At 58.3% G+C, this 25896-nt stretch overlaps 1 protein-coding gene across 1 annotated transcript in view; it reads left to right on the plus strand.

Moving 5' to 3' along the window:
- Positions 1-25896, plus strand: part of INTS3 (integrator complex subunit 3) — a 50130-nt gene that overhangs the window by 19572 nt on the left and 4662 nt on the right. The window contains 15 exon segments of the mRNA XM_033082973.1: positions 1260-1339; positions 2000-2091; positions 3000-3106; positions 3271-3387; positions 5879-6008; positions 7088-7142; positions 8885-8988; positions 9976-10020; positions 11490-11609; positions 14256-14409; positions 17121-17189; positions 18654-18729; positions 22133-22246; positions 23136-23184; positions 24512-24679. Of these exon segments, the coding sequence (XP_032938864.1) occupies positions 1260-1339; positions 2000-2091; positions 3000-3106; positions 3271-3387; positions 5879-6008; positions 7088-7142; positions 8885-8988; positions 9976-10020; positions 11490-11609; positions 14256-14409; positions 17121-17189; positions 18654-18729; positions 22133-22246; positions 23136-23184; positions 24512-24679 (1480 nt within the window).

Consider the following 25896-nt stretch of genomic DNA (forward strand, 5'->3'; position numbering starts at 1 on the left):
TTCCTGGGGGTGGGATCCCAGCATCATGAACATCGGTGTGTGGGGAGGGGGCTGCAGTGGGGAGGGGGCTGTGGGATCCATGGGACCTGCTCTGGGGAGGGGGCTGCAGTGGGGGGGGAGCTGTAGGGTTCTGGAGTGTTCCTGGTGGGGGGATCCCAGCATCATGAACATCGGTGTGTGGGGAGGGGGCTGCACAGGGGAGGGGGCTGCAATGGGGAGGGGTCCCAGCATCATGAACATTGGTGGGTGGGGAGGGGGCTCTGGGGTGGAATCCTGGGATGGGATCCATGGATCTGCTTTGGGATGGGATCCTGGTGTGGGATCCATGGAATCCTGGTGTGGGATCCATGGAATCTGCTTTGGGGTGGGGTCCATGGGGTCTGCATTGGGGTGGGATCCTGGTGTGGGATCCATGGTATCCTGGGTTGGGATCCTTGAATGGTATCCTGGGTTGGGATCCTGGGATGGGATCCATGGAATCTGCTTTGGGATGGGATCCTGGGGTGGGATCCTGGGATGGGATCCTGGGGTGGGATCCTGGGATGGGATCCTGGGATATTCTGGGTGGGATTTGGGGTCGTGGTGACCCATGGGCAGCCCTGGACCTGGCTGCCCCTCAGCCCCTGGATCCCTCCCCACAGATCCCACAGATCCCACCCTGTGGATCCCCTGGATCCCACCCCATGGATCCCCTGGATCCAGCCTGTCCCAGTCCCCCAGGCAGGGGTTTTGGGGTTTGGGGTTTGGGTCTGGGGTCTCAGCCTGTTTCCCCCCCCCCACCCCCAGAGCAGAGTTTGGGGTTTGGGGTTTGGGGTTTGGCTCTGGGGTCTCAGCTGTGTCCCCCAGAGAAGAGATTTGGGTCTGGGGTCCCAGCCCGTGTCCCCCCCCAGAACAGGGTTTGGGGTTTGGGTCTGGGGTTTGGGGTTTGGGGTTCGGGTCTGGGGTCTCAGCTGTGTCCCCCAGAGCAGGGTTTGGGTTTGGGTTTGGGGTTTGGGTTTGGGGTTTGGGTTTGGGTCTGGGGTCCCAGCCCATGTCCCCCAGAGCAGAGATTTGGGGTTTGGGTTTGGGGTTTGGGGTTTGGGTCTGGGGTCTCAGCTGTGTCCCCCAGAGCAGGGTTTGGGGTTTGGGGTTTGGGTCTGGGGTTTGGGGTTGGGTTTGGGGTTTGGGTCTGGGGTCTCAGCCCCCCAGAGCAGGGTTTGGGGTTTGGGTTTGGGGTTTGGGGTTTGGGTCTGGGGTCCCAGCCATGTCCCCCCCCCCAGAACCTGCCATCCTGGTCATGCACCACTCCATGAAACCCCACCCAGCCATCACGGCCACGCTGCTGGACTTCATGTGCAGGGTGAGTGTCTGGGGACACTGGGGACACTGGGGACACTGGGGACAGCTGGGGACAGCTGGGGACAGCTGGGGACAGCTGGGGACTGCTGGGGACAGCTGGGGACTGCTGGGGACAACTGGGACACCTGGAGACAACTGGGGACAGCTGGGGACTGCTGGGGACACTGGGGACACGTGGGGACAGCTGGGGACACACCTGGGGACACCTGGGGACACTGGGGACAGGTGGGGACACCTGAGGACATGCTGGGACACCTGGGAATCCCAGTACACAGGGCTGAACTGGGAGCAATCCCAGTATCCAGGGCTGAACTGGGAGCAATCCCAGTATCCAGGGCTGAACTGGGAGCAATCCCAGTATACAGGGCTGAACTGGGAGCAATCCCAGCATGTCCCACAGCCAAACTGGGAGCAATCCCAGTATCCCCCACAGCCAGACTGGGAGCAATCCCAGCATCCCCCACAGCCAGACTGGGAGCAATCCCAGCATCCCCCACAGCCAGACTGGGAGCAATCCCAGTATCCCCCACAGCCAGACTGGGAGCAATCCCAGTATCCCCCACAGCCAGACTGGGAGCAATCCCAGTATCCCCCACAGCCAGACTGGGATTTGCTGCCTGTCCCAGAGCCTCACCCCGCTCTCCCCTCCCCTCTCCCGCAGATCATTCCCAATTTTTACCCCCCTCTGGAAGCTCACGTCCGCCAGGGCGTCTTCAACTCCCTCACCCACATCGTGGAGAAGCGGGTCCTGGCGTAAGAGCCCCAAATTCCCCCAAAATTCCCCAAATTTCCCAAATTTCCTGGGGTTTCCAGCATGGACACAGCTCCAGGGCCTGGTGTTATCCCAAAAAATCCTCAGGAGCAGCCAGGGATTGTCCTGAGGGGAATGGGATGGGGGGAGGGATTTGGGATTGACCTGGGTTGCTCTGGATCCCCTCCCAGGGATTTGGGATTGACCTGGGATATTCTGGATCCTTCCCAGGGATTTGGGATTGACCTGGGATGTTCTGGATCCTTCCCAGGGATTTGGGATTGACCTGGGATGTTCTGGATCCTTCCCAGGGATTTGGGATTGTCCTGGGATGTTCTGGATCCTTCCCAGGGATTTGGGATTGCCCTGGGATGTTCTGGATCCCTCCCAGGGATTTGGGATTTGGACTCCAGGTCCCTTCCCATGGATTTGGGATTGCCCTGGGATGCTCCAGGTCCCTCACAGGGATTTGGGATTGCTCCAGGTCCCTTCCCAGGTATTTAGGATTGCCCTGGGATACTCCAGGTCCCCTCCCAGGGATTTGGGATTGCCCTGGGATGCTCCAGGTCCCTTCCCAGGGATTTGGGATTTGGACTCCAGGTCCCTTCTCAGAAATTTGGGATTGCCCTGGGATACTTTGGGTCCCTTCCCATGGATTTGGGATTTCCCTGGGATGCCCCAGGTCCCTTCCCAGGGATTTGGGATTGACCTGGGATGCTCCAGGTCCCTTCCCATGGATTTGGGATTGCCCTGGGATACTCCAGGTCCCTTCCCAGGTATTTGGGATTGCCCTGGGATACTCCAGGTCCCTTCCCAGGGATTCCTGCCCCCATCCCGTGCAGGTGAGGGGATCCCAAGGCACAAATCCCATGGGGATGAGGCCCCATCCTGTCCCCATCCCACCCCACAGGCACCTGGCCCCGCTCTTTGACAACCCCAAGCTGGACAAGGAGCTCCGGGCCATGCTCAGGGAGAAATTCCCGGAATTCTGCAGCTCCCCCTCTCCCCCCATCGAAGGTAGGGAGAGCCCTGAGGGAATTTCCATGGAATTCCCCCAGCTCCAGGGGTGGGAATGCCGGGATCTGGGGGGCGGTGGCTCCGTGGGATTTCGGGATTTCGGGATTTTGGGATTTTGGGATTTTGGGATTTGGGAGAGGCCTCACCTGGCGCGGTGCCCGCAGTGAAAATCGAGGAGCCCGTTGCCATGGAGATGGAGAATCACCTGGAGAAGGATGACGGTTGCTATGACAACGCCGAGGCCGCCTTCAGTGATGATGAGGAGGAGCTGAGCAGCAAAGGTGAGGGAGCTGAGCTCCCAGAATCCAGGGACACGGAATTCCTGGGACACGGGATTCCCAAAATCCAGGGGACACGGAATCCCCAAAATCCAGGGGACACGGAATTCCCGGATTTACAGGGACACAGAATTCCTGAAATCCAGGGGACACGGAATTCCCGAAATCCAGGGGACACGAAATTCCCAGATTTACAGGGACACGGGATTCCCAAAATCTAGGGGACACGGAATTCCAGGATTTACAGGGACACAGAATTCCTGAAATACAGGGACACGGGACTCCTGAAATCCAGGGGACACGGAATCCCTAGGGACATGGAATTCCAGGAGACAAAATTCCTGGATTTACAGGGACATGGAATTCTGGGAATCACAGGGACACAAAATCCCCCAGGACACAGAATTCCAGGGGACACGGAATTCCAAGATTTACAGGGACACGGAATTCTGGGATCCACAGGGACACAAAATCCACAGGGACACAGAATTCCAGGAATCACAGAGACACAGAATTCCCAGGGACAGAGAATTCCAGGGACACAGAATTCCTGGGTTTACAGGGACATGGAATTCCCAGATTCCCAGGGACACGGAATCACAGGGACACAGAATTTCAGGGACACAGAATTCCCAGATCCACAGGGACACAGAATCCCCAGGGACAGAGAATTCCAGGGACACAGATTTCTGGGATTCCCAAGACACAGAATTCATAGGGACATAAAATTCCAGGGACACAGAATTCCAGGGCCACGGAATCACAGGGACACAGAATTCCCAGATCCACAGGAACACAGAATTCCAGGATTCACAGGGACACAGAATTCCAGGGACACAGATTTCTGGGATTCCCAGGACACAGAATTCATAGGGACGTAGAATTCCAGGGACACAAAATTCCAGGGACATGGAATTCCTGGATTCACAGGGACACAGAATTCCAGGGACACAGAATTCTGGGATTCCCAGAGACACAGAATTCATAGGGACACAGAATTCCAGGATCCCCAGCAACACGATTCCAGAATCCCCAGGGACCCAGAATTCCAGGATTCCCAGGACCCAGAATTCAGAATTCCCAGGAACACAGAATCCCCAGGGACACAGAATTTCAGGATTCCCAGGGACACAGAATCCTCAGGGACACAGAATTCAGAATTCCAGAATCCCCAGGGACCCAGAATTCAGAATTCCAGAATCCCCAGGGACCCAGAATTCAGAATTCCAGCATTCCCAGCATTCCCAGAATTCAGAATTCCAGCATTCCCAGCCCACAGGAGGATTCCTGGCTGTCACACAATTCCCAGAGCCCTGCCCAGGAGCTGATCCCGCTGGGACACCTCACGTTTCCTCCTGCAGGAAATCCCAAATCCTGGAGCTGTGCCCCAAGGGTTCATTCCCATCCCAGGAGCTCCCAGGAGCCTTTTCCAGCCCCACATCCCGACCCAATCCCTGTGGAGCATTCCCAGCCTCGCTGCTCGGATCCCTGTGGGATTCCCGCTGTGGTTTGGGGCACAGGGAGCCCCAGAATCCCAAACTGTGCCTTGGGAATGTTGGGATTTGGGGATGGGGCAGGGCAGGGACCCAGCCCTGACAAACCTGGGATTTGGGTCCTTTCCCAGGGTGATCCCAGCCCCAGGAAGGACAATCCCCCATTCCCTGACATTCCCAGAGTTTGGGTCCTTTCCCAGGGTGATCCCAGCTCCAGGAAGGACAATCCCTCATTCCCTGACATTCCTGGGATTTGGGTCCTTTCCCAGTGTGATCCCAGCCCCAGGGAAGGACAATCCCCATTCCCTGACATTCCCAGAGTTCAGGTCCCTTCCCAGTGTGATCCCAGCCCCAGGAAGGACAATCCCTCATTCCCTGACATTCCCAGAGTTCAGATCCTTTCCCATGGTGATCCCAGCTCCAGGGAAGGACAATCCCCCATTCCCTGACATTCCCAGAATTCAGATCCCTTCCCAGTGTGATCCCAGCTCCAGGGAAGGACAATCCCCCATTCCCTGACATTCCCAGAGTTCAGATCCTTTCCCAGGGTGATCCCAGCTCCAGGGAAGGACAATCCCCCATTCCCTGACATTCCCAGAGTTCAGATCCTTTCCCAGGGTGATCCCAGCTCCAGGGAAGGACAATCCCCCATTCCCTGACATTCCCAGAGTTCAGATCCTTTTCCCAGGGTGATCCCAGCCCTGGGAAGGACAATTCCTCATTCCCTGACATTCCCAGAGTTCAGGTCCCTCCCAGTGTGATCCCAGCCCTGGGAAGGACAGTCCCACATTCCCTGACATTCCCAGAGTTCAGGTCCTTTCCCACGTTGATCCCAGCTCTGGGAAGGACAATCCCCCATTCCCTGACATTCCCAGAGTTCAGGTCCTTGATCCCAGCCCCAGGAAGGACAATTCCCCATTCCCTGACATTCCCAGAGTTCAGATCCCTTCCCAGGGTGATCCCAGCTCTGGGAAGGACAATCCCCCGTTCCCTGTTCCCAGGCAAGAAGAGGGAGTTCCGGTTCCACCCCATCAAGGAATCCATCGTGGAGGAGCCCGTGGACATCACGCCCTTCCTGGAGCAGCTGGACGAGTCCCTCAGGGACAAAGTGCTGCAGCTGCAGAAGGGCAGGTGGGGCCGTCCCCATTCCCATCCCATATTCCCAGTCCCATTCCCCTATTCCCATTCCCACATCCCCCATTCCCATCCCTATTCCCATCCCCATTCCCAATCCCGTATTCTCATCCCCGTCTCCATCCCAATCCCATCCCCACCCCTACTCCCATCCCCTTCCCCATCCCATATTCCCAATCCCATATTCCCATTCCCGTTCCTATTCCCATCTCCATTCTCAATTCCATCCCCAATCCCATCCCCAATTCCATATTCCCATCCCTATTCCCATTCCACATTCCCAATCCCATCCCCAATCCCAATCCAAATCCCATTCCCACATTGCCATCCCCAGTCCCAGTCCAAATCCCATCCCCATTCCCATATTCCCATTCGTATTCCCGATCCCAATCCCAGTCCCATCTCCATCCCCAATCCCATATTCCCATCCCTATTCCCATCCCCATTCCCCTATTCCCATTTCCACATCCCCATTCCCAATCCCATCCCCATTCCCATGTTCCCATCCATATTCCTGATCCCAGTCTCATTCCCATATTCCCATTCCCATCCCAATCCCATTCCCATATTCCCATCCGTATTCCCATCCCATTCCCATATTCCCATTCCCATCCCCATTCCCATATTCCCATTTCCATTTTCCCACTCCCAATCCCATTCCCATATTCCCATCTGTATTCCCATCCGTATGCCTGATCCCAACCCCATTCCCATATTCCCATCCCAACCCCATTCCCATATTCCCATCCCAACCCCATTCCCATTTTCCCATTCCCGTATTCCCAATCCCATTCCCAGTCCCATCCCGGGGAGGTCGTGCACAGCTCCTGCTGAGCGATCCCGTGGGATTTCTGCCTTTGACTCCCCTTAAAATCCTGGCTGTGATCCTGGAATTCATCCCACCCCGGATCCACACGGATCCCGAGCGGCCCCCGTTCCCCATCCCAGTAACTCCCAGTGCTCCCAGTAACTCCCAGTAACTCCCAGTGCTCCCAGTAACTCCCAGTAACTCCCAGTGCTCCCAGTGCTCCCAGTAACTCCCAGTAACGGGGATTCCCTGTCCCGTTGTGCTGCAGTGACACGGAGGCGCAGTGCGAGGTCATGCAGGAAATCGTGGATCAGGTCCTGGAGGTAACGGAGCCGGCAGCGGGATCTGGGATCCACTCTGGATCTGGGATCCACCCTGGATCTGGGATCCATCCTGGGATCTGGGATCTGTCCTGGGATCTGGGATCCATCCTGAGAGGGATTTAGGATCTGTGAACCACCCTGGATCTGGGATCTGTCCTGAGAGGGATTGGGGATCTGGGATCCATCCTGGATCTGGGATCCATCCTGGGATCTGGGATCTGTCCTGGGATCTCGGATCTGTCCTGGGAAGGATTTGGTATCTGGGATCTACCCTGGGTGGGATCTGGGATCCGGCCTGGGAGGGATCTGGGATCTGGGATCCATCCAGGGAAGGATTTTGGATCTGGGATCCATCCTGAGTTGGATCTGTGATCCAGGATCTGTCCTGGGTGGGATTTGGTATCTGGGATCCATCCCAGGATCTAGGATCCATACTGGGATTTGGGAACAATCTCAGGTGGGATCTGGGATCCATCCTGGGCAGTATTTGGTATCTGGGATCCATCCCAGGATCTAGGATCCATACTGGGATTTGGGAACAATCTCAGGTGGGATCTGGGATCCATCCTGGGCAGTATTTGGTATCTGGGATCCATCCCAGGATCTAGGATCTATACTGGGATTTGGAATCTATCTCAGATGGGATCTGGGATCCATCCTGGACAGGATGCAGTGCTTTGGGATCCCTGTCAATGTTTGGGATCCCTGTCAATGTTTGGGATCCCTGTCAGTGTTTGGGATCCCTGTCAATGTTTGGGATCCCAGCAGTGTTTTAGGATCTCAGCAGTGTTTGGGATCCCTGTCAATGTTTGGGATCCCAGCAGTGTTTTAGGATCTCAGCAGTGTTTGGGATCCCTGTCAATGTTTGGGATCCCTGTCAGTGTTTGGGATCCCAGCAGTGTTTGGGATCCCTGTCCATGTTTTAAGATCCCAGCAGTGTTTGGGATCCCTGTCAATATTTGGGATCCCTGTCAATGTTTGGGATCCCTGTCAATGTTTGGGATCCCTGTCAATGTTTGGGATCCCTGTCAGTGTTTGTTTGGGATCCCAGCAGTGATTTTGGATCCCCGTCAGTGTTTGGGATCCCAGCAGTGATTTAGGATCCCAGCAGTGATTTAGGATCCCTGTAGGTGTTTTGGGATCCCTGTCAATGTTTGGGGATCCCTGTCAATGTTTGGGGATCCCTGTCAATGTTTGGGATCCCAGCAGTGATTTAGGGTCCCAGCAGTGTTTGAGATCCCTGTCAATGTTTGGGATCCCTGTCCATGTTTTAGGATCCCTGTCAGTGTTTGAGATCCCTGTCAATATTTGGGATCCCTGTCAATGTTTGAGATCCCAACAGTGATTTAGGATCCCAGCAATGTTTGGGATCCCAGCAGTGATTTAGGATCCCTGTCAATGTTTGGGATCCCTGTCAATGTTTGAGATCCCTGACAGTGTTTAGGATCCCTGTCAATATTTAGGATCCCAGCAGTGTTTGGAATCCCTGTCAATGTTTGGGATCCCAGCAGTGATTTAGGATCCCAGCAGTGTTTAGGATCCCAGCAGTTATTTAGGATCCCAGCAGTGATTTAGGATCCCTGTCAATGTTTTAGGATCCCTGTCACTGTTTGGGATCCCTGTCAGTGTTTGGGATCCCTGTCCATGTTTTAGGATCCCTGTCCATGTTTGGGATCCCAGCAGTGTTTTAGGATCCCTGTCAATGTTTGTTTGGGATCCCTGATCTGGTCCCTCTCCCGCAGGAGGATTTTGACTCGGAGCAGCTCTCGGTGCTCGCCTCGTGCCTGCAGGAGCTGTTCAAGGCGCATTTCCGCGGGGAGGTGCTGCCCGAGGAGATCACGGAGGAGTGAGCGCCGGGAGTGCCTGGGAACGGGGATTTATTGGGAACGGGGATTTTATTGGGATTGGGGCTGTTCCTGGGATTGGGGCTGTTCCTGGGAACGGGGATTTATTGGGAATGGGGATTTTATTGGGATTGGGGCTGTTCCTGGGATTGGGGCTTTTATTGGGAATGGGGGTGTTCCTGGGATTGGGACTATTCCTGGGATTGGGGCTGTTCCTTGGAACGGGGCTTTTATTGGGAACGGGGATTTTATTGGGAACGGGGATTTTATTGGGATTGGGGCTGTTCCTGGGATTGGGGCTGTTCCTGGGGTTGTTTCTGGGAATGGGGCTTTTATTGGGAATGGGATTGGGGCTGTTCCTGGATTGGGGCTTTTCCTGGGATTGGGACTTTCCTGGGAATGGGGCTTTTATTGGGAATGGGGCTGTTCCTGGGGCTGTTCCTGGGATTGGGGGCTGTTCTGGGATTGGGATGTTCCTGGGATTGGGGCTGTTCCTTGGAATGGGGCTTTTATTGGGATTGGGATGTTCCTGGGATTGGGGCTTTTCCTGGGGCTGTTCCTGGGAATGGGGCTGTTCCTGGGATTGGGTTTTTCCTGGGAATGGGGTCCTGGCTCCCCAGAGGAGTCCAGGGATCTGTTCCTGGGAAATCCTGGAATTCTGAACATCCAGAGGGATCCAGGGGTCTGTTCTGGGAAATCCTGGAGTTCTGAACATCCAGAGGGACCCAGGGATCTGTTCCTGGGGAATCGTGGAATTCTGAACATCCAGAGGGACCCAGGGATCTGTTCCTGGGAAATCTCAGAGTTCTGAACATCCAGAGGGACCCAGGGATCTGTTCCTGGGAAATCCTGGAATTCTGAACATCCAGAGGGACCCAGGGATCTGTTCCTGGGAAATCTTGGAATTCTGAACATGCAGAGGGACCCAGGGATCTGTTCCCGAGCCATTCCTGGGAAATCCCGGCGCTCAGTGTCCGTCTGTCCCGCAGGTCCCTGGAGGAGTCCGTGGGGAAGCCGCTGTACCTGATATTCCGGTAGGTTCCAAATCCTCGGGAATTCCTGAACCTCCTCTCAACCCTTGGGAATTCCTGAGCCCCCTGCTCCCTCCCAACCCTCGGGAATTCCATCCTGCACCCCCTGCTCCTTCCCAAACCCCGGGAGATTCCAGCTTCCCTCTGTTGTGTCATTCCCGGTGCCATTCCCAGTGCTGTTCCCAGTGTTATCCCGGTGTTATCCCAGTGTTATCCTGGTGCCGTTCCCATGACATTCCCGTGCCATTCCCGCTGTTATCCCAGTGTTATCCTGGTGCCGTTCCCATGACATTCCCGTGCCATTCCCGGTGTTATCCCAGTGCCATTCCCGGTGTTATCCCAGTGTTATCCCAGTGCCATTCCCGGTGTTATCCCAGTGCTGTTCCTGTGCCATTCCCGATGCCATTCCCGCTGTTATCCTGGTGTTACCCCAGTGTTATCCCAGTGCCATTCCTGTGCCATTCCTGGTGCCATTCCCGGTGCCATTCCCGCTGTTATCCTGGTGCCATTCCTGGTGTTATCCCAGTGTTATCCCAGTGCCATTCCTGTGCCATTCCCGGTGCCATTCCCGGTGTTACCCCAGTGCCGTTCCCATGACATTCCTGGTGCTGTTCCCGGTGTTATCCCAGTGCTGTTCCCAGTGCCATTCCTGGTGCCATTCGCACTGTTATCCCAGTGCCATTCCCACTGTTGTCCCAGTGTTATCCCGGTGCCATTCCTGCGTTATCCCAGTGCCGTTCCCACTTTATCCCGCTGTTATCCCGGTGTTATCCTGGTACCATTCCCAGTGTTATCCTGGTGCCATTCCCAGTGCCATTCCTGTGCCATTCCTGGTGTTATCCCGGTGCCATTCCCGTGCCGTTCCTGGTGTTATCCCAGTGCCATTCCCAATGCCATTCCTGCGTTATCCCACTGTTATCCTGGTGTTATCCCAGTGCCATTCCCGCTGTTATCCTGGTGCCATTCCCGGTGCCGTTCCCTGTGCCATTCCCGCCGTTATCCCGCTGTTGTCCCGGTGCCATTCCCACTGTTATCCCGCTGTCATCCCGCTGTTATCCCGGTACTGTTCCCACTGTTATCCCACTGTTATCCCGGTACCATTCCCGTGCCGTTCCCGTGCCGTTCCCTGTGCCATTCCTGCCGTTATCCCGCTGTTATCCCACTGTTATCCCGCTGTCATCCCGGTGCCATTCCCGGTGCCATTCCCGTGCCATTCCCGTGTTATCATGGTGCCATTCCCGCTGTTATCCCGGTGCCATTCCCGGTGCCGTTCCCATGCCGTTCCCGTGCCGTTCCCTGTGCCATTCCCGCCGTTATCCCACTGTTATCCCGCTGTTACCCCGTTGTTATCCCGGTGCCATTCCCGTGTTATCCTGGTGCCATTCCCGTGCCATTCCCGTGTTATCCCGGTGCCGTTCCCGTGTTATCCCGGTGCCATTCCCGCTGTTATCCCGATGCCATTCCCGGTGCAGGAACCTGTGCCAGATGCAGGAGGACAACAGCGGCTTCTCGCTGCTGCTGGACCTGCTGTCCGAGCTCTACCAGAAGCAGCCCAAGATCGGATATCACCTGCTCTACTACCTGCGGGCCAGGTGAGAGCCCCGCCCTCACCTGGGACCTGTCCTGACACCTGGGCACCTGTCCTGTCACCTGGGAACTGTCTGTCACCTGGGAACTGCCCTGTCACCTGGGAACTGCCCTGTCACCTGGGCACCACCTGTCACCTGGGCACTGCCCTGTCACCTGGGACCTGCCCTGACACCTGGGAACTGCCCTGTCACCTGGGACCTGCCCTGTCACCTGGGACCTGGCTGTCACCTGGGACCTGTCCTGTCACCTGGGACCTGTCTGTCACCTGGGAACTGCCCACCACCTGTCACCTGGGCCCTGCCTGTCACCTGGGAACTGCCTGTCACCTGGGACCTGTCTGTCACCTGGGAACTGCCCTGTCACCTGGGACCCGCCCTGTCACCTGGGAACTGCCCTGACACCTGGGACCTGCCCTTACCTGGGCACCGCCCTTACCTGGGACCTGCCCTGTCACCTGGGACCTGCCTGTCACCTGGGACCTGTCTGTCACCTGGGACCTGCCTGTCACCTGGGCACTGCCCCGTCACCTGGGAACTGCCCTCAACTGGGAACTGTCCTGTCACCTGGGACCTGTCCTGTCACCTGGGACCTGCCCTGTCACCTGGGCACTGCCCTGTCACCTGGGCACCACCTGTCACCTGGGCACCGCCCTGTCACCTGGGCACTGCCCTCACCTGGGACCTGGCTGTCACCTGGGAACTGCCTGTCACCTGGGACCTGCCCTGTCACCTGGGCACCGCCCTGACACCTGGGACCTGCCCTGTCACCTGGGAACTGCCCTTACCTGGGACCTGCCTGTCACCTGGGACCTGCCCTGTCACCTGGGAACTGCCCTGTCACCTGGGAACTGTCCTGTCACCTGGGACCTGCCCTTACCTGGGACCTGCCCTGTCACCTGGGACCTGCCTGTCACCTGGGCACTGCCTGTCACCTGGGCCCCGCCCTGTCACCTGGGACCTGTCCTGTCACCTGGGAACCGCCCTGTCACCTGGGCACCACCTGTCACCTGGGAACTGTCCTGTCACCTGGGAACTGCCCTGTCACCTGGGACCTGCCCTGACACCTGGGCACCTGTCCTGTCACCTGGGAACTGCCCTGTCACCTGGGACCTGCCCTGACACCTGGGAACTGCCTGTCAGCTGGGACCCACCTGTCACCTGGGACCTGTCTGTCACCTGGGACCTGCCCTGACACCTGGGAACTGCCCTGTCACCTGGGACCCACCCTTACCTGGGAACTGTCCTGTCACCTGGGCACTGCCCTGTCACCTGGGAACTGCCCTGTCACCTGGGACCCACCTGTCACCTGGGCACCTGTCCTGTCACCTGGGACCTGTCCTGTCACCTGGGACCCACCTGTCACCTGGGCACCTGTCCTGTCACCTGGGACCCACCTGTCACCTGGGCACCTGTCCTGTCACCTGGGCACCTGTCCTGTCACCTGGGACCTGTCCTGTCACCTGGGACCTGCCCTTACCTGGGACCCGCCTGTCACCTGGGACCCGCCCTGTCACCTGGGACCCGCCCTGTCACCTGGGCACTGCCTGTCACCTGGGACCTGCCTGTCACCTGGGCACTGCCCATCACCTGGGACCCGCCCTGTCACCTGGGACCTGCCCTTACCTGGGACCCGCCCTGTCACCTGGGACCTGCCCTGTCACCTGGGACCTGCCCTGTCACCTGGGACCTGCCCTGTCACCTGGGACCTGTCTGTCACCTGGGAACTGTCTGTCACCTGGGACCCGCCTGTCACCTGGGACCTGCCCTGTCACCTGGGACCTGCCCTGCCTGTGCCTGTCCCTGTCCCCAGTGATGCTGTGGCTCAGGTGTGCCCCAGGTGTACCAGGTACCAGGTGTGCCAGGTGTGCCCCAGGTGTGCCCCAGGTGTTCACCTGGTTGTCTGTCCCCAGCAAGGCGGTGCTGGGCAGGATGGGGCTGTGTGCCAGGTGTGCCAGGTGTGCCCCAGGTGTACCAGGTGTGCCCCAGGTGTGCCCCAGGTGTGCCCCAGGTGTGTCCCAGGTGTTTACCTGGCCCTGTGTCCCCAGCAAGGCGGCGCTGGGCAGGATGGGGCTGTGTGCCAGGTGTGCCCCAGGTGTACCAGGTGTGCCCCAGGTGTGTCCCAGCTGTCCCAGGTGTACACCAGGTGCTCTGTGTCCCCAGCAAGGCGGCGCTGGGCAGGATGGGGCTGTGTGCCAGGTGTGTCAGGTGTGCCCCAGGTGTACCCAGGTGTTTACCTGGCCCTGTGTCCCCAGCAAGGCGGCGCTGGGCAGGATGGGGCTGTGTGCCAGGTGTGCCCCAGGTGTGCCCCAGGTGTGCCCCAGGTGTGCCCAGGTGTGTCCCAGCTGTCCCAGGTGTTTACCTGGCTGTCTGTCCCCAGCAAGGCGGCGCTGGGCAGGATGGGGCTGTGTGCCAGGTGTGTCAGGTGTGCCCCAGGTGTGTCCCAGGTGTGCCCCAGGTGTGTCCCAGGTGTGTCCCAGGTGTGCCCCAGGTGTTTACCTGGCTGTCTGTCCCCAGCAAGGCGGCGCTGGGCAGGATGGGGCTGTGTGCCAGGTGTACCAGGTGTGCCCCAGGTGTGCCCCAGGTGTGCCCCAGGTGTACCAGGTGTGTCCCAGGTGTGCCCCAGGTGTTCACCTGGCTGTCTGTCCCCAGCAAGGCGGCGCTGGGCAGGATGGGGCTGTACGAGTCCTTCGCCCAGGCCACGCAGCTGGGGGAGCTGCACACGTGCCTGATGATGGACATGAAGGCGTGCCAGGAGGACGACGTGCGCCTGCTCTGCTTCCTCACGCCCTCCATCTACAGCGAGGTGAGCTCACCTGGCCAGGGGGGGCTGCAGGGAGGGGTGACAGGGGTGAGCTGAGGGACAGGTGTGTCCTGAGTGACAGGGGTGACTGAGTGACAGGGGTGACTGAGTGACAGGTGTGACTGAGTGACAGGGGTGACTGAGTGACAGGGGTGACTGAGTGACAGGTGTGAGCTGAGTGACAGGTGTGACCTGAGTGACAGGTGTGACTGAGTGACAGGTGTGACTGAGTGACAGGTGTGAGCTGAGTGACAGGGGTGACTGAGTGACAGGGGTGACCTGAGTGACAGGTGTGACCTGAGTGACAGCTGTGACCTGAGTGACAGGTGTGACTGAGTGACAGGTGTGACTGAGTGACAGCTCTGAACTGAGTGACAGGGGTGACTGAGTGACAGCTCTGAACTGAGTGACAGGGGTGACTGAGTGACAGGGCTGAGCTGAGTGACAGGGGTGAGCTGAGTGACAGGGCTGAGCTGAGTGACAGGGGTGAGCTGAGTGACAGGGCTGAGCTGAGTGACAGGGGTGACTGAGTGACAGGTGTGAATTGAGTGACAGGGGTGACCTGAGTGACAGGGCTGAGCTGAGTGACAGGGGTGAGCTGAGTGACAGGGGTGACCTGAGTGACAGGTGTGACTGAGTGACAGGGGTGAGCTGAGTGACAGGTGTGACTGAGTGACAGGGGTGACCTGAGTGACAGGGGTGACTGAGTGACAGGGGTGAGCTGAGGGACAGGTGTGACTGAGTGACAGGTGTGACTGAGTGACAGGGGTGACTGAGTGACAGGTGTGACTGAGTGACAGGGGTGAGCTGAGTGACAGGGGTGACTGAGTGACAGGGGTGAGCTGAGTGACAGGGGTGACTGAGTGACAGGGGTGAGCTGAGTGACAGGTGTGAGCTGAGTGACAGGGGTGACTGAGTGACAGGTGTGTCCTGAGTGACAGGGGTGAGCTGAGTGACAGGGGTGACTGAGTGACAGGGGTGACTGAGTGACAGGGGTGAGTGAGTGACAGGGGTGACCTGAGTGACAGGGGTGACTGAGTGACAGGGGTGAGTGAGTGACAGGGGTGACTGAGTGACAGGGGTGAGCTGAGTGACAGGGGTGACTGAGTGACAGGGGTGAGCTGAGTGACAGGGGTGACTGAGTGACAGGTGTGACTGAGTGACAGGGGTGACTGAGTGACAGGTGTGACTGAGTGACAGGGGTGAGCTGAGTGACAGGGGTGACTGAGTGACAGGTGTGACTGAGTGACAGGGGTGAGCTGAGGGACAGGGGTGACTGAGTGACAGGGGTGACCTGAGTGACAGGGGTGAACTGAGTGACAGGGGTGACCTGAGCCTGTCCCTGGTGTGTCCTGAGCCCATCCCAGGTGTGTCCCTGAGTCCCAGGTGTGACCTGAGTGACAGGTGTGTCCCTGAGTGACAGGGGTGACTGAGTGACAGGTGTGTCCCTGAGTGACAGCTGTGACCTGAGTGACAGGTGTGTCCCTGAGTGACAGGGGTGAGCTGAGTGCCAGGTGTGCCCCAGGATCCATCCCAGGTGTGACCTGAGTGTCAGGTGTGTCACAGGACCTGTCCCAGATGTGACCTGAGTGCCAGGTGTGTCACAGGACCTGTCCCAGATGTGACCTGAGTGCCAGGTGTGACCTGAGTGACAGGTGTGCCCCAGGGCCTGTCCCAGGTGTGTCCTGAGTGACAGGTGTGACCTGAGCCTGTCCCAGGTGTGTCCTGAGTGACAGGTGTGACCTGAGCCTGTCCCAGGTGTGTCCTGAGTGACAGGTGTGACCTGAGCCTGTCCCAGGTGTGTCCTGAGTGACAGGTGTGCCCCAGGGCCTGTCCCAGGTGTGTCCTGAGTGACAGGTGTGACCTGAACCCATCCCAGGTGTGTCCTGAGTGCCAGGTGTGTCACAGGACCTGTCCCAGATGTGACCTGAGTGACAGGTGTGACCTGAGTGACAGGTGTGCCCCAGGGCCTGTCCCAGGTGTGTCCCTGAGTGCCAGATGTGTCCCTGAACCTGTCCCAGGTGTGTCCTGAGCCCATCCCAGGTGTGTCCCTGAGTGCCAGGTGTGTCCTGAGCCCATCCCAGGTGTGTCCCTGAGTGCCAGGTGTGACCTGAGCCTGTCCCAGGTGTGCCCCAGGGCCCATCCCAGGTGTGTTCCTGAGTGCCAGGTGTGTCCCAGGGCCTGTCCCAGGTGTGTCCCATCCTGACCCCAAATCCCAGGCTCCATCCCTTGGCCCTTCCCGCTCCCCTGGAGCTGCTGCCATTCCCAGCCCTTCCTCAGCTCCAGCTGGGATGGATTTTGTGGGTTTGGTGTTTTTTGTGAATTTTGTGGATTCTGTGGATTTTGTGGATTCTGTGGATTTTGTGGATTTTGTGCTTTTTGTGATTTTTGTAGATTTTGGGTTTTGTGCTTTCTGTGGATTTTGTTTTTTGTGGTTTTGGTGTTTTTGTGGATTTTGTTTTTCGTGGATTTTGTGGTTTTGGTGTTTTTGTGGGTTTTGTTTTTTGTGCTTTTTGTGGATTTTGTTTTTTGTGGTTTTGGTGTTTCCCTGCTCTCCCGAGGCCCTGGAGCAGGGAGTAGAGTCAGGAGCAGAGGGAGAACAGGGAAAGCAAACCAGGAATTCCGGGAATTCTGGGCACTGTCAGAGCTTTCCCATTGGGATCAGGGATTTTTGGGAACCCCCCCTGACCCTGCTGGGCTCTGTGCATTCCCAGTTCCCAGACGAGACCCTGCGGAGCGGGGAGCTGCTCAACATGATCGTGGCTGTCATCGACTCCTTCCAGGTGTGGATTGGGGATGGGAGGGGATTCCTGGCTGGGAATTCCCTTCCCTCCCCTTCCCTTCCCTTCCCTTCCCTTCCCTTCCCTTCCCTTCCCTTCCCTTCCCTTCCCTTCCCTTCCCTTCCCTTCCCTTCCCTTCCCTTCCCTTCCCTTCCCTTCCCTTCCCTTCCCTTCCCTTCCCTTCCCTTCCCTTCCCTTCCCTTTCCCTTCTCTTCCCTTTTCCCTTTTCCCTTTTCCCCTTTCCCTTTTCCTTCCCTTTCCCAAAGGGTTGGTGGCTCCTGGCCCAAAATCCAAAGTGTTGGAGGTGGGATTCTCCCAAATCCAAAGGGTTGGAGGTGGGATTGTCCAAAATCCAAGGGGTTGGAGGTGGGATTCTCCCAAAATCCAAGGGGTTGGAGGTGGGATTCTCCAAAATCCAAAGGGTTAGGAGTGGGATTCTCCCAAATCCAAAGGGTTGGAGGTGGGATTCTCCAAAATCCAAAGGGTTAGGAGTGGGATTCTCCCAAAATCCAAAGTGTTGGAGGTGGGATTCTCCCAAATCCAAAGGGTTGGAGGTGGGATTGTCCAAAATCCAAAGGGTTGGGGGTGGGATTCTCCCAAATCCAAAGGGTTGGGGGTGGGATTGTCCCAAAATCCAAAGGGTTTCAGGTGGGATTCTCCAAATTCCAAAGGGTTGGAGGTGGGATTGTCCAAAATCCAAAGGGTTGGGGGTGGGATTGTCCCAAATCCAAAGGGTTTCAGGTGGGATTCTCCAAATTCCAAAGGGTTGGAGGTGGGATTGTCCAAAATCCAAAGGGTTGGGGGTGGGATTCTCCCAAATCCAAAGGGTTGGAAGTGGGATTGTCCCAAAATCCAAAGGGTTGGAGGTGGGATTGTCCAAAATCCAAAGGGTTGGAGGTGGGATTGTCCCAAATCCAAAAGATTGGTGACTCCTGGCTCCCAAAATCCAAGGGGTTGGGGGTGGGATTCTCCAAAATCCAAAGGGTTGGAGGTGGGATTCTCCCAAAATCCAAAGGGTTGAAGGTGGGATTCTCCCAAATCCAAAGGGTTGGAGGTGGGATTCTCCCAAAATCCAAAGGGTTGGAGGTGGGATTGTCCAAAATCCAAAGGGTTGGAGGTGGGATTCTCCCAAATCCAAGGGGTTGGAGGTGGAATTCTCCCAAATCCAAAGGGTTGGAGGTGGAATTCTCCAAAATCCAAAGGGTTTCAGGTGGGATTCTCCAAAATCCAAAGGGTTGAGGGTGGGATTGTCCAAAATCCAAAGGGTTGGAGGTGGGATTCTCCCAAATCCAAAGGGTTGGGGCTCTCCAGGTCCTTCCCTGCTGGATCCCCCGGGATGAGGAGCAGGATGAGGACAGAGTGGGCTCTGTGTGGGATCCCAGGGCTGCTCCTGGAGCTTTTCCTGCTGGATCCCAGCTGGGATTCCCCCCCAGAGCCCCCCTGAGCCCTCCCTGTGCCCCCCCCCAGCTGCAGGAGCTCGTGTGCCACGTCATGATGGGAAACCTCGTCATGTTCCGCAAGGATTCCGTGCTCAACATCCTCAGTGAGTGCAGTTCCTGGCAGTGAGAGATCCCAAACCCTGCACCAGATCCTGCCCTAAATCCTGCCTTAAATCCTGCCCCAAACCCTGCCCCAAACCTGCTCAGATCCTGCACCAGATCCTGCCCCGAACTCTGCTACAGATCCTGCCCTAAATCCTGCCCAAATCCTGCCCCAAGCCCTACCCCAGATCCTGCCCCAAGCCTGTTCAGATCCTGCCCCAAACCCTGCCCTAAAACCTGTCCCAGGTCCTGCCCCAAATCCCACCCCAAACCCTGCCCTAAATCCTACACCAGATCCTGCCCCAGACCCTGCCCCAAATCCTGCCCCAAACCCTGCTACAGGTCCTGCCCTAAATCCTACCCCAGATCCTGCCCCAAACCTGCTCAGATCCTGCCCTAAATCCTGCACCAAGTCCTGCACCAGATCCTGCCCCAAATCCTGTCCCAAACCCTGCCCTAAATCCTGTCCCAAACCCTACCCCAAGTTCTGCCCCAAGTCCTGCCCCAAATCCTGGCCTAAATCCCACCCCAAACCCTGCACCAGATCCTGGCCCAAACCTGTTCAGATCCTGTCCCAAAACCTGCCCCAAGTCCTGCCCCAAACCCTGCACCAGATCCTGCCCTAAATCCTGCACCTCATTCTGCCCCAGATCCTGTCCCAAACCCTGCCCCAAACCCTGTCCCAAATCCTGCTACAGATCCTGCCCCAAACCCTGCCTCAAATCTTGCCCCAGATCCTGCCCTAAATACTGTCCCAGATCCTGCACCAGATACTGCCCTAAGTCCTACCCCAGATCCTGCCCCAGACCCTACCCCAAACCCTGGCCTAAATCCCACCCCAAACCCTGCATCAGATCCTGCCCCAAACCTGTTCAGATCTTCTCCCAAACCCTGCCCCAAATCCTGCCCCAAGTCTTGCCCCAAATCCTGCACCAGATCCAGCCCCAAATACTGTCCCAGATCTTGCCCTAAAACCTGTCCCAGGTCCTGCCCCAAATCCCACCCCAAATCCTGCCCTAAACCCTACACCAGATCCTGCCCCACACCCTGCCCCAAACCTTCTCAGATCCTGCCCCAAACCCTGCCCTAAATCCTGCCCCAATCCTGCCCCAAGTTCTGCCCCAAACCCTGCCCCAAACCCTGTCCCAAACCCTGCATCAGATCCTGCCCCAAACCTGTTCAGATCCTGTCCCAAACCCTGCCCTAAATCCTGGCCTAAGTCCTACCCCAATCCAGCCCCAAACCCTGCCCCAAACCCTGCCCTAAACCCTGCCCCAAGTCCTGGCCTAAATCCTGCCCTAAACCTGCTCAGATCCTGCCCCAAACCCTGCCCTAAACCCTGCACCAGATCCTGCCCTAAATCCTGCACCTGATTCTGCCCCAAACCCTGCCCCAAACCCTGCCCCAATCCTGCCCCAAACCCTGCCCTAAAACCTGTCCCAGGTCCTGCCCCAAATCCCACCCCAAATCCTGCCCTAAACCCTACACCAGATCCTGCCCCAGACTCTGCCCCAAACCTGCCCCAGACCCTGCCCTAAACCCTGCCCTAAATCCTGCCCCAATCCTGCCCCAAACCCTGCCCTAAAACCTGTCCCAGACCCTGCCCCAAATCTTGCCCCAGATCCTGCCCTAAATACTGTCCCAAACCCTGCACCAAATCCTGCACCAGATTCTGCCCCAAACCCTGCCCCAATCCTGCCCCAATCCTGCCCCAAACCCTGCCCCAAATCCTGCCCTAATCCTGCCCCAATCCTGCCCTAAACCCTGCCCCAAACCCTGCCCCAAGTCCTACCCCACCCCAGGTTTGTCCCTTTCCCGCCGTGCCCAGGGGGATCCCTGCAGCTGCCCCAAGGTGTCCCTGGGGAACTGCCCAAGGTGTCCCTGAATTTCCTGCAGCCATCACAGGGTCACTCCCCGAGGGGGATTTTGGGGGATTTTTGGGGATTTTGGGGGATTTTTGGGATTTATCCCCAGCTCCCAGGGCTGCACTGGGAGGTTCCAGGCAGGGAAAATCCCCAAACGTGCCCGGCCCAGCCCCTCTGTGGGGTCCTGTGGTGTCCCTGAGAAAATCCTGAGCAAATCCCAAACAAACCCTGAGCAAATCCCAAACAAATCCCAAACAAATCCCAAACAAATCCCAAACAAATCCTGAGCAAATCCCAAACAAATCCCAAACAAATCCCAAACAAATCCCAAACAAATCCTGCTCCTCTGAGCCTGGGCAGCAGCGCCATAACCCCCTAATTAATTGGGGAGCCTCTAATTAGGGAGCCTCGTTAGCTCTGTCCCCACTGCCCATCCCAGGGCTCTGTCCCCAATCCCTGAGGGCTGGGGACACCCCGGGCAGCTCTGGGGGTCCCCAGCTCTGGGGAGGGGCTGAGACTGATGTCCCTGTCACCCCATTGTCCCCATTGTCCATCCCATTGTCCCCATTGACCCTGTTACCCATCCCATTGTCCCCATTGTCCCCACTGTCCATCCCATTGTCCCCATTGTCCATCTTGTCCCCATTGTCCCCATGGTCCCCATTGTCCATCCCGTTGTCCTCATTGTCCCCACTGTCCCCGTTTGTCCATCCCATTGTCCCCATGGTTCCCATTGTCCATCCCACTGTCCCCACTGACCCTGTTACTCTTGTTCCCATCATTCCCCTTGTCCCTGTTGTCCTTTTTGTCCCCCTGCTCCCTCTTGGTATCCCCATTGTCCCCAATATCTGTCCCCTGTCCCTCTGTCCCCTGTGTCCCCTGTCCCCTCTGTCCCTCTGTCCCCTCTGTCCCTGTTTTCCATCCCCTCTGTCCCTCTGTCCCCTGTCCCTGTTCCTGTCCCCTCTGTCCCTGTTATCCCCTGTGTCCCCTCTGTCCCCTGTCCCTGTCCCTGTCCCCTGTCCCTGTCCCTGTCCCTGTCCCCTCTGTGCTGTCCCTGTCCCTGACCCTGTCCCTGTCCCCTCTGTGCTGTCCCTGTCCCTGTCCCATCCCTGTCCCTATTACCCCTGTCCCCTGTCCCTGTCCCTGTCCCTGTCCCTGTCCCTGTCCCCTGTCCCCTGTCTCTGTCCCCTGTCCCTCTGTCCCTGTCCCCTGTCCCTGTCCCCTGTCCCTATCCCCTGTCCCTGTCCCCTGTCCCTGTCCCCTGTCCCTGTCCCTGTCCCTGTCCCTGTCCCCTCTGTGCTGTCCCTGTCCCTGTCCCCATGTCCCTGTCCCCTATCCCCTGTCCCTGTCCTGTCCCATCCCTGTCCCTGACCCTGTCCCTGTCCCTGTCCCCTGTCCCTGTCCTGTCCCATCCCCTCTGTCCCTGTCCCTGTCCCTGTCCCCTGTCCCTGTCCCTGTCCCTGTCCCTGTCCCTGTCCCTGTCCCTGTCCCCCTGTCCCTGTCCCCTGTCCCCATGTCCCTGTCCCTGTCCCTGCTGCAGTTCAGAGCCTGGACTGGGAGACCTTTGAGCAGTACTGCACGTGGCAGCTGTTCCTGGCACACAACATCCCCCTGGAGACCATCATCCCCATCCTGCAGCACCTCAAGTACAAGGGTGAGGGGACAGGGGACACCTCTGGGGACAGGGACACCCCTGGGGACAGGGGACAGCCCTGGGGACAGGGACAGGGACAGGGGACAGGGACAGGGCACACAACATCCCCCTGGAGACCATCATCCCCATCCTGCAGCACCTCAAGTACAAGGGTGAGGGGACAGGGGACACCTCTGGGGACAGGGACACCCCTGGGGACAGGGACACCTCTGGGGACAGGGGACAGGGACAGGGACAGGGCACACAACATCCCCCTGGAGACCATCATCCCCATCCTGCAGCACCTCAAGTACAAGGGTGAGAGGGACAGGGGACAGGGGACACCCTGGGGACAGGGGACACCCCTGGGGACACCTCTGGGGACAGGGGACACTCCTGGGGACACCCCTGGGGACAGGGGACAGGGACAGGGGACAGGGGACAGGGGACACCCCTGGGGACAGGGACAGGGGACATTCCTGGGGTGGGACACTCCTGGGGATAAGGGACACTCCTGGGGACAGGGACAGGGGGACAGGCTGGGGACAGGACAGGGGAGGGGGGACACTCCTGGGGACACTCCTGGGGGCAGGGACAGGGGACACTCCTGGGTGGGACAGTCCTGGGGGGGACATTCCTGGTGGAACACTGCTGGGGACAATCCTGGGGACATTCCTGGGGACATTTATGAGGGGGACAGTCCTGGGGACAGTCCTGGGGACATTCTGGGGGGACATTCCTGGGGACAGGGATGGAGGACAGGAAACATTCCTGGGGACACTCTGGGGACATCCTGGTGGGGGACACTCCTGGGGACATTCTGGGGACATTCCTGGATGGGGGGGACACTCTTGGGGACACTCTGGGGACATCCTGGTGCCCCCAGCTCAGCCTCTCGTCCCCATTTCAGAGCACCCCGAGGCCCTGTCCTGCCTCCTGCTGCAGCTGCGCAGGGAGAAGTGAGTGTGGCTGGGGACTGTCCCCAAGGGGCTGGGACTGTGCCCAAGGGGCTGGGACTGTCCCCAAGGGGCTGGGACTGTCCCCATGGGGGCTGGGACTGTCCCCAAGGGGGCTGGGACTGTCCCCAAGGGGCTGGGACTGTCCCCAAGGGGGCTGGGACTGTCCCCATGGGGCTGGGACTGTCCCCAAGGGGCTGGGACTGTCCTGTGGGGCTGGGGACTGTCCCCAAGGGGGCTGGGGACTGTCCCCAAGGGGGCTGGGACTGTCCCCAAGGGACTGGGACTGTCCCCAAGGGGGCTGGGACTGTCCTGTGGGGCTGGGACTGTCCCCAAGGGGCTGGGACTGTCCCCAAGGGGGCTGGGACTGTCCCCACAGGATCTGGGGGACACTGATGGGTTCCAGGGGACACTGAGGGGTGCCAGGGGACACTGAGGGGTGCCAGGGGGCTCTGGCACAGTGTGGGGGCCACCAGAAGTCTCTGTGGGGCCACCAGGGATTGTCCCCATGGGTTTGGGGACATGCTGGGGGTTTGGGGACTGTCCCATGGGCTTGGGGATGTGCTGGGGGTTTGGGGACTGTCCCCTTGGGGTTTGGGGACTGTCCCCACAGAATTTGGGATGTGCTGGGACCCCGGGCAGTGCCTGGAACCCCGGATTTGGGGGAATTTGGGGACACCCCGGATTTGGGGACACCCCGGATTTGGGGACACCCCGGATTTGGGGACACCCCGGATTTGGAGGGACCCGGATTTGGGGACACCCCAGGGGGCTCTGAGGACACCCCGGGTTTGGGGCCATCCCAGATTTGGGGGGATTTGGGGACACCCCGGATCTGAGGACACCCCAGGGCTCTCTGAGGACACCCCGGGTTTGGGGACACCCCAGGGGGCTCTGAGGACACCCCAGAGGGCTCTGAGGACATCCCAGATTTGGGGACATCCCAGGGGTCTCTGAGGACACCCCGGGGCTCTCTGGGGACACCCCAGATTTGGGGACACCCCAGGGGGCTCTGAGGACACCCCGGGTTTGGGGACACCCCAGGGGGCTCTGAGGACACCCCAGGGCTCTGAGCACACCCCAGGGCTCTCTGAGGACACCCCAGGGCTCTCTGGGGACACCCCAGGTGTCTCTGAGGACACCCCAGGGCTCTCCCCCCTGTCCCCATCCCTCTGTGTCCCCTCTGGCCCAGGCCCAGCGAGGAGATGGTGAAGATGGTGCTGAGCCGGCCGTGCCACCCCGAGGGGCTCTGAGCACACCCCAGGGGGCTCTGAGGACACCCCAGGGCTCTCCCCCCTGTCCCCAACCCCTCTGTGTCCCCCTGGCCCAGGCCCAGCGAGGAGATGGTGAAGATGGTGCTGAGCCGGCCGTGCCACCCCGAGGACCAGTTCACCACCAGCATCCTGCGCCACTGGGGGCTGCGGCACGACGACCTGCTGGGGGAGCACATCAAGGCGCTGCTGATCAAAAACAACAGCCTGCCCCGCAAGAGACAGAGGTGGGGGGTGATTCCTGGGCTCTGGGGATTGCCAGGATTTGGGGTGGTGTTTGTTCTGCCTGCCCAGGAAGAGACAGAGGTGGGGGTGTCCTGCATTCCTGGGGATTGCCAGGGTTTGGGGTGTTCATTCTCACCTGCCCAGGAAGAGACAGAGGTGGGGGGTGTCCTGCATTCCTGGGATTGCCAGGATTTGGGGTGTTTGTTCTCAGAGGTCTGGGGCTGTCCTGCATTCCTGGGAATTCCCAGGATTTGGGGTGTTTGTACTCAGAGGTCTGGGGCTGTCCTGCATTCCTGGGAATTCCCAGGATTTGGGGTGTTTGTACTCAGAGGTCTGGGAGTCCTGGGCTCTGGGAATTCTGATTCTGGGAATTGGGGATTGATTTGTTCATTCTCACCTGCCCCAGAAGAGACAGAGGTCTGGGGTTGATTCCTTCATTCCTGGGAATTCCCAGAATTTGGGTGTTCGTTCTCCCTGCCCAGGAAGAGACAGAGGTCTGGGGCTGTCCTGCATTCCAGGGAATTCCCAGAATTGGGGATTGATTTGTTCATTCTCACCTGCCCTACAAGAGACAGAGGTGTGGGGTTGTGTCCTTCATTCCTGGGAATTCCCAGGATTTGGGGTGTTTGTTCTCCCTGCCCAGGAAGAGACAGAGGTGTGGGGGTGATTCCTGCATTCCTGGGGATTGCCAGGATTTGGGGTGTTGTTTTTTCTCAGAGGTGTGGGGGTGATTCCTGCATTTCCAGGAATTCCCAGAACTGTGGTGTTTGTTCTCAGAGGTCTGAGAGTCCTGGGCTTTGGGGATTTCCAGAATTTGGGTGTTTGTTCTTCCTGTCCCGAAAGAGACAGAGGTGTGGGGGTGTCCTGGGCTCTGGGAATTCTGATTCCTGGGAATTCCACTCTGAGGAGTTGGGTGTTTGTTCTCAGAGGTCTGGGAGTCCTGGGCTCTGGGAATTCTGATTATGGGAACTGGAGATTTGGGGTGTTTGTTCTCCCTGCCCCACAAGAGACAGAGGTCTGGGGGTGATTCCTGCATTTCCAGGAATTCCCAGAATTTGGGTGTTTGTTCTCAGAGGTCTGGGACTGTCCTGGGCTCTGGGAATTCTGATTTTGGGAATTGGGGATTGAGGTGTTCATTCTCACCTGCCCCACAAGAGACAGAGGTCTGGGGTTGATTCCTTCATTTCCAGGAATTCCCAGGATTTGGGTGTTTGTTCTC

This window comes from Catharus ustulatus, chromosome 30, assembly GCF_009819885.2.
Source record: "Catharus ustulatus isolate bCatUst1 chromosome 30, bCatUst1.pri.v2, whole genome shotgun sequence".
NCBI lineage: Eukaryota > Metazoa > Chordata > Aves > Passeriformes > Turdidae > Catharus > Catharus ustulatus.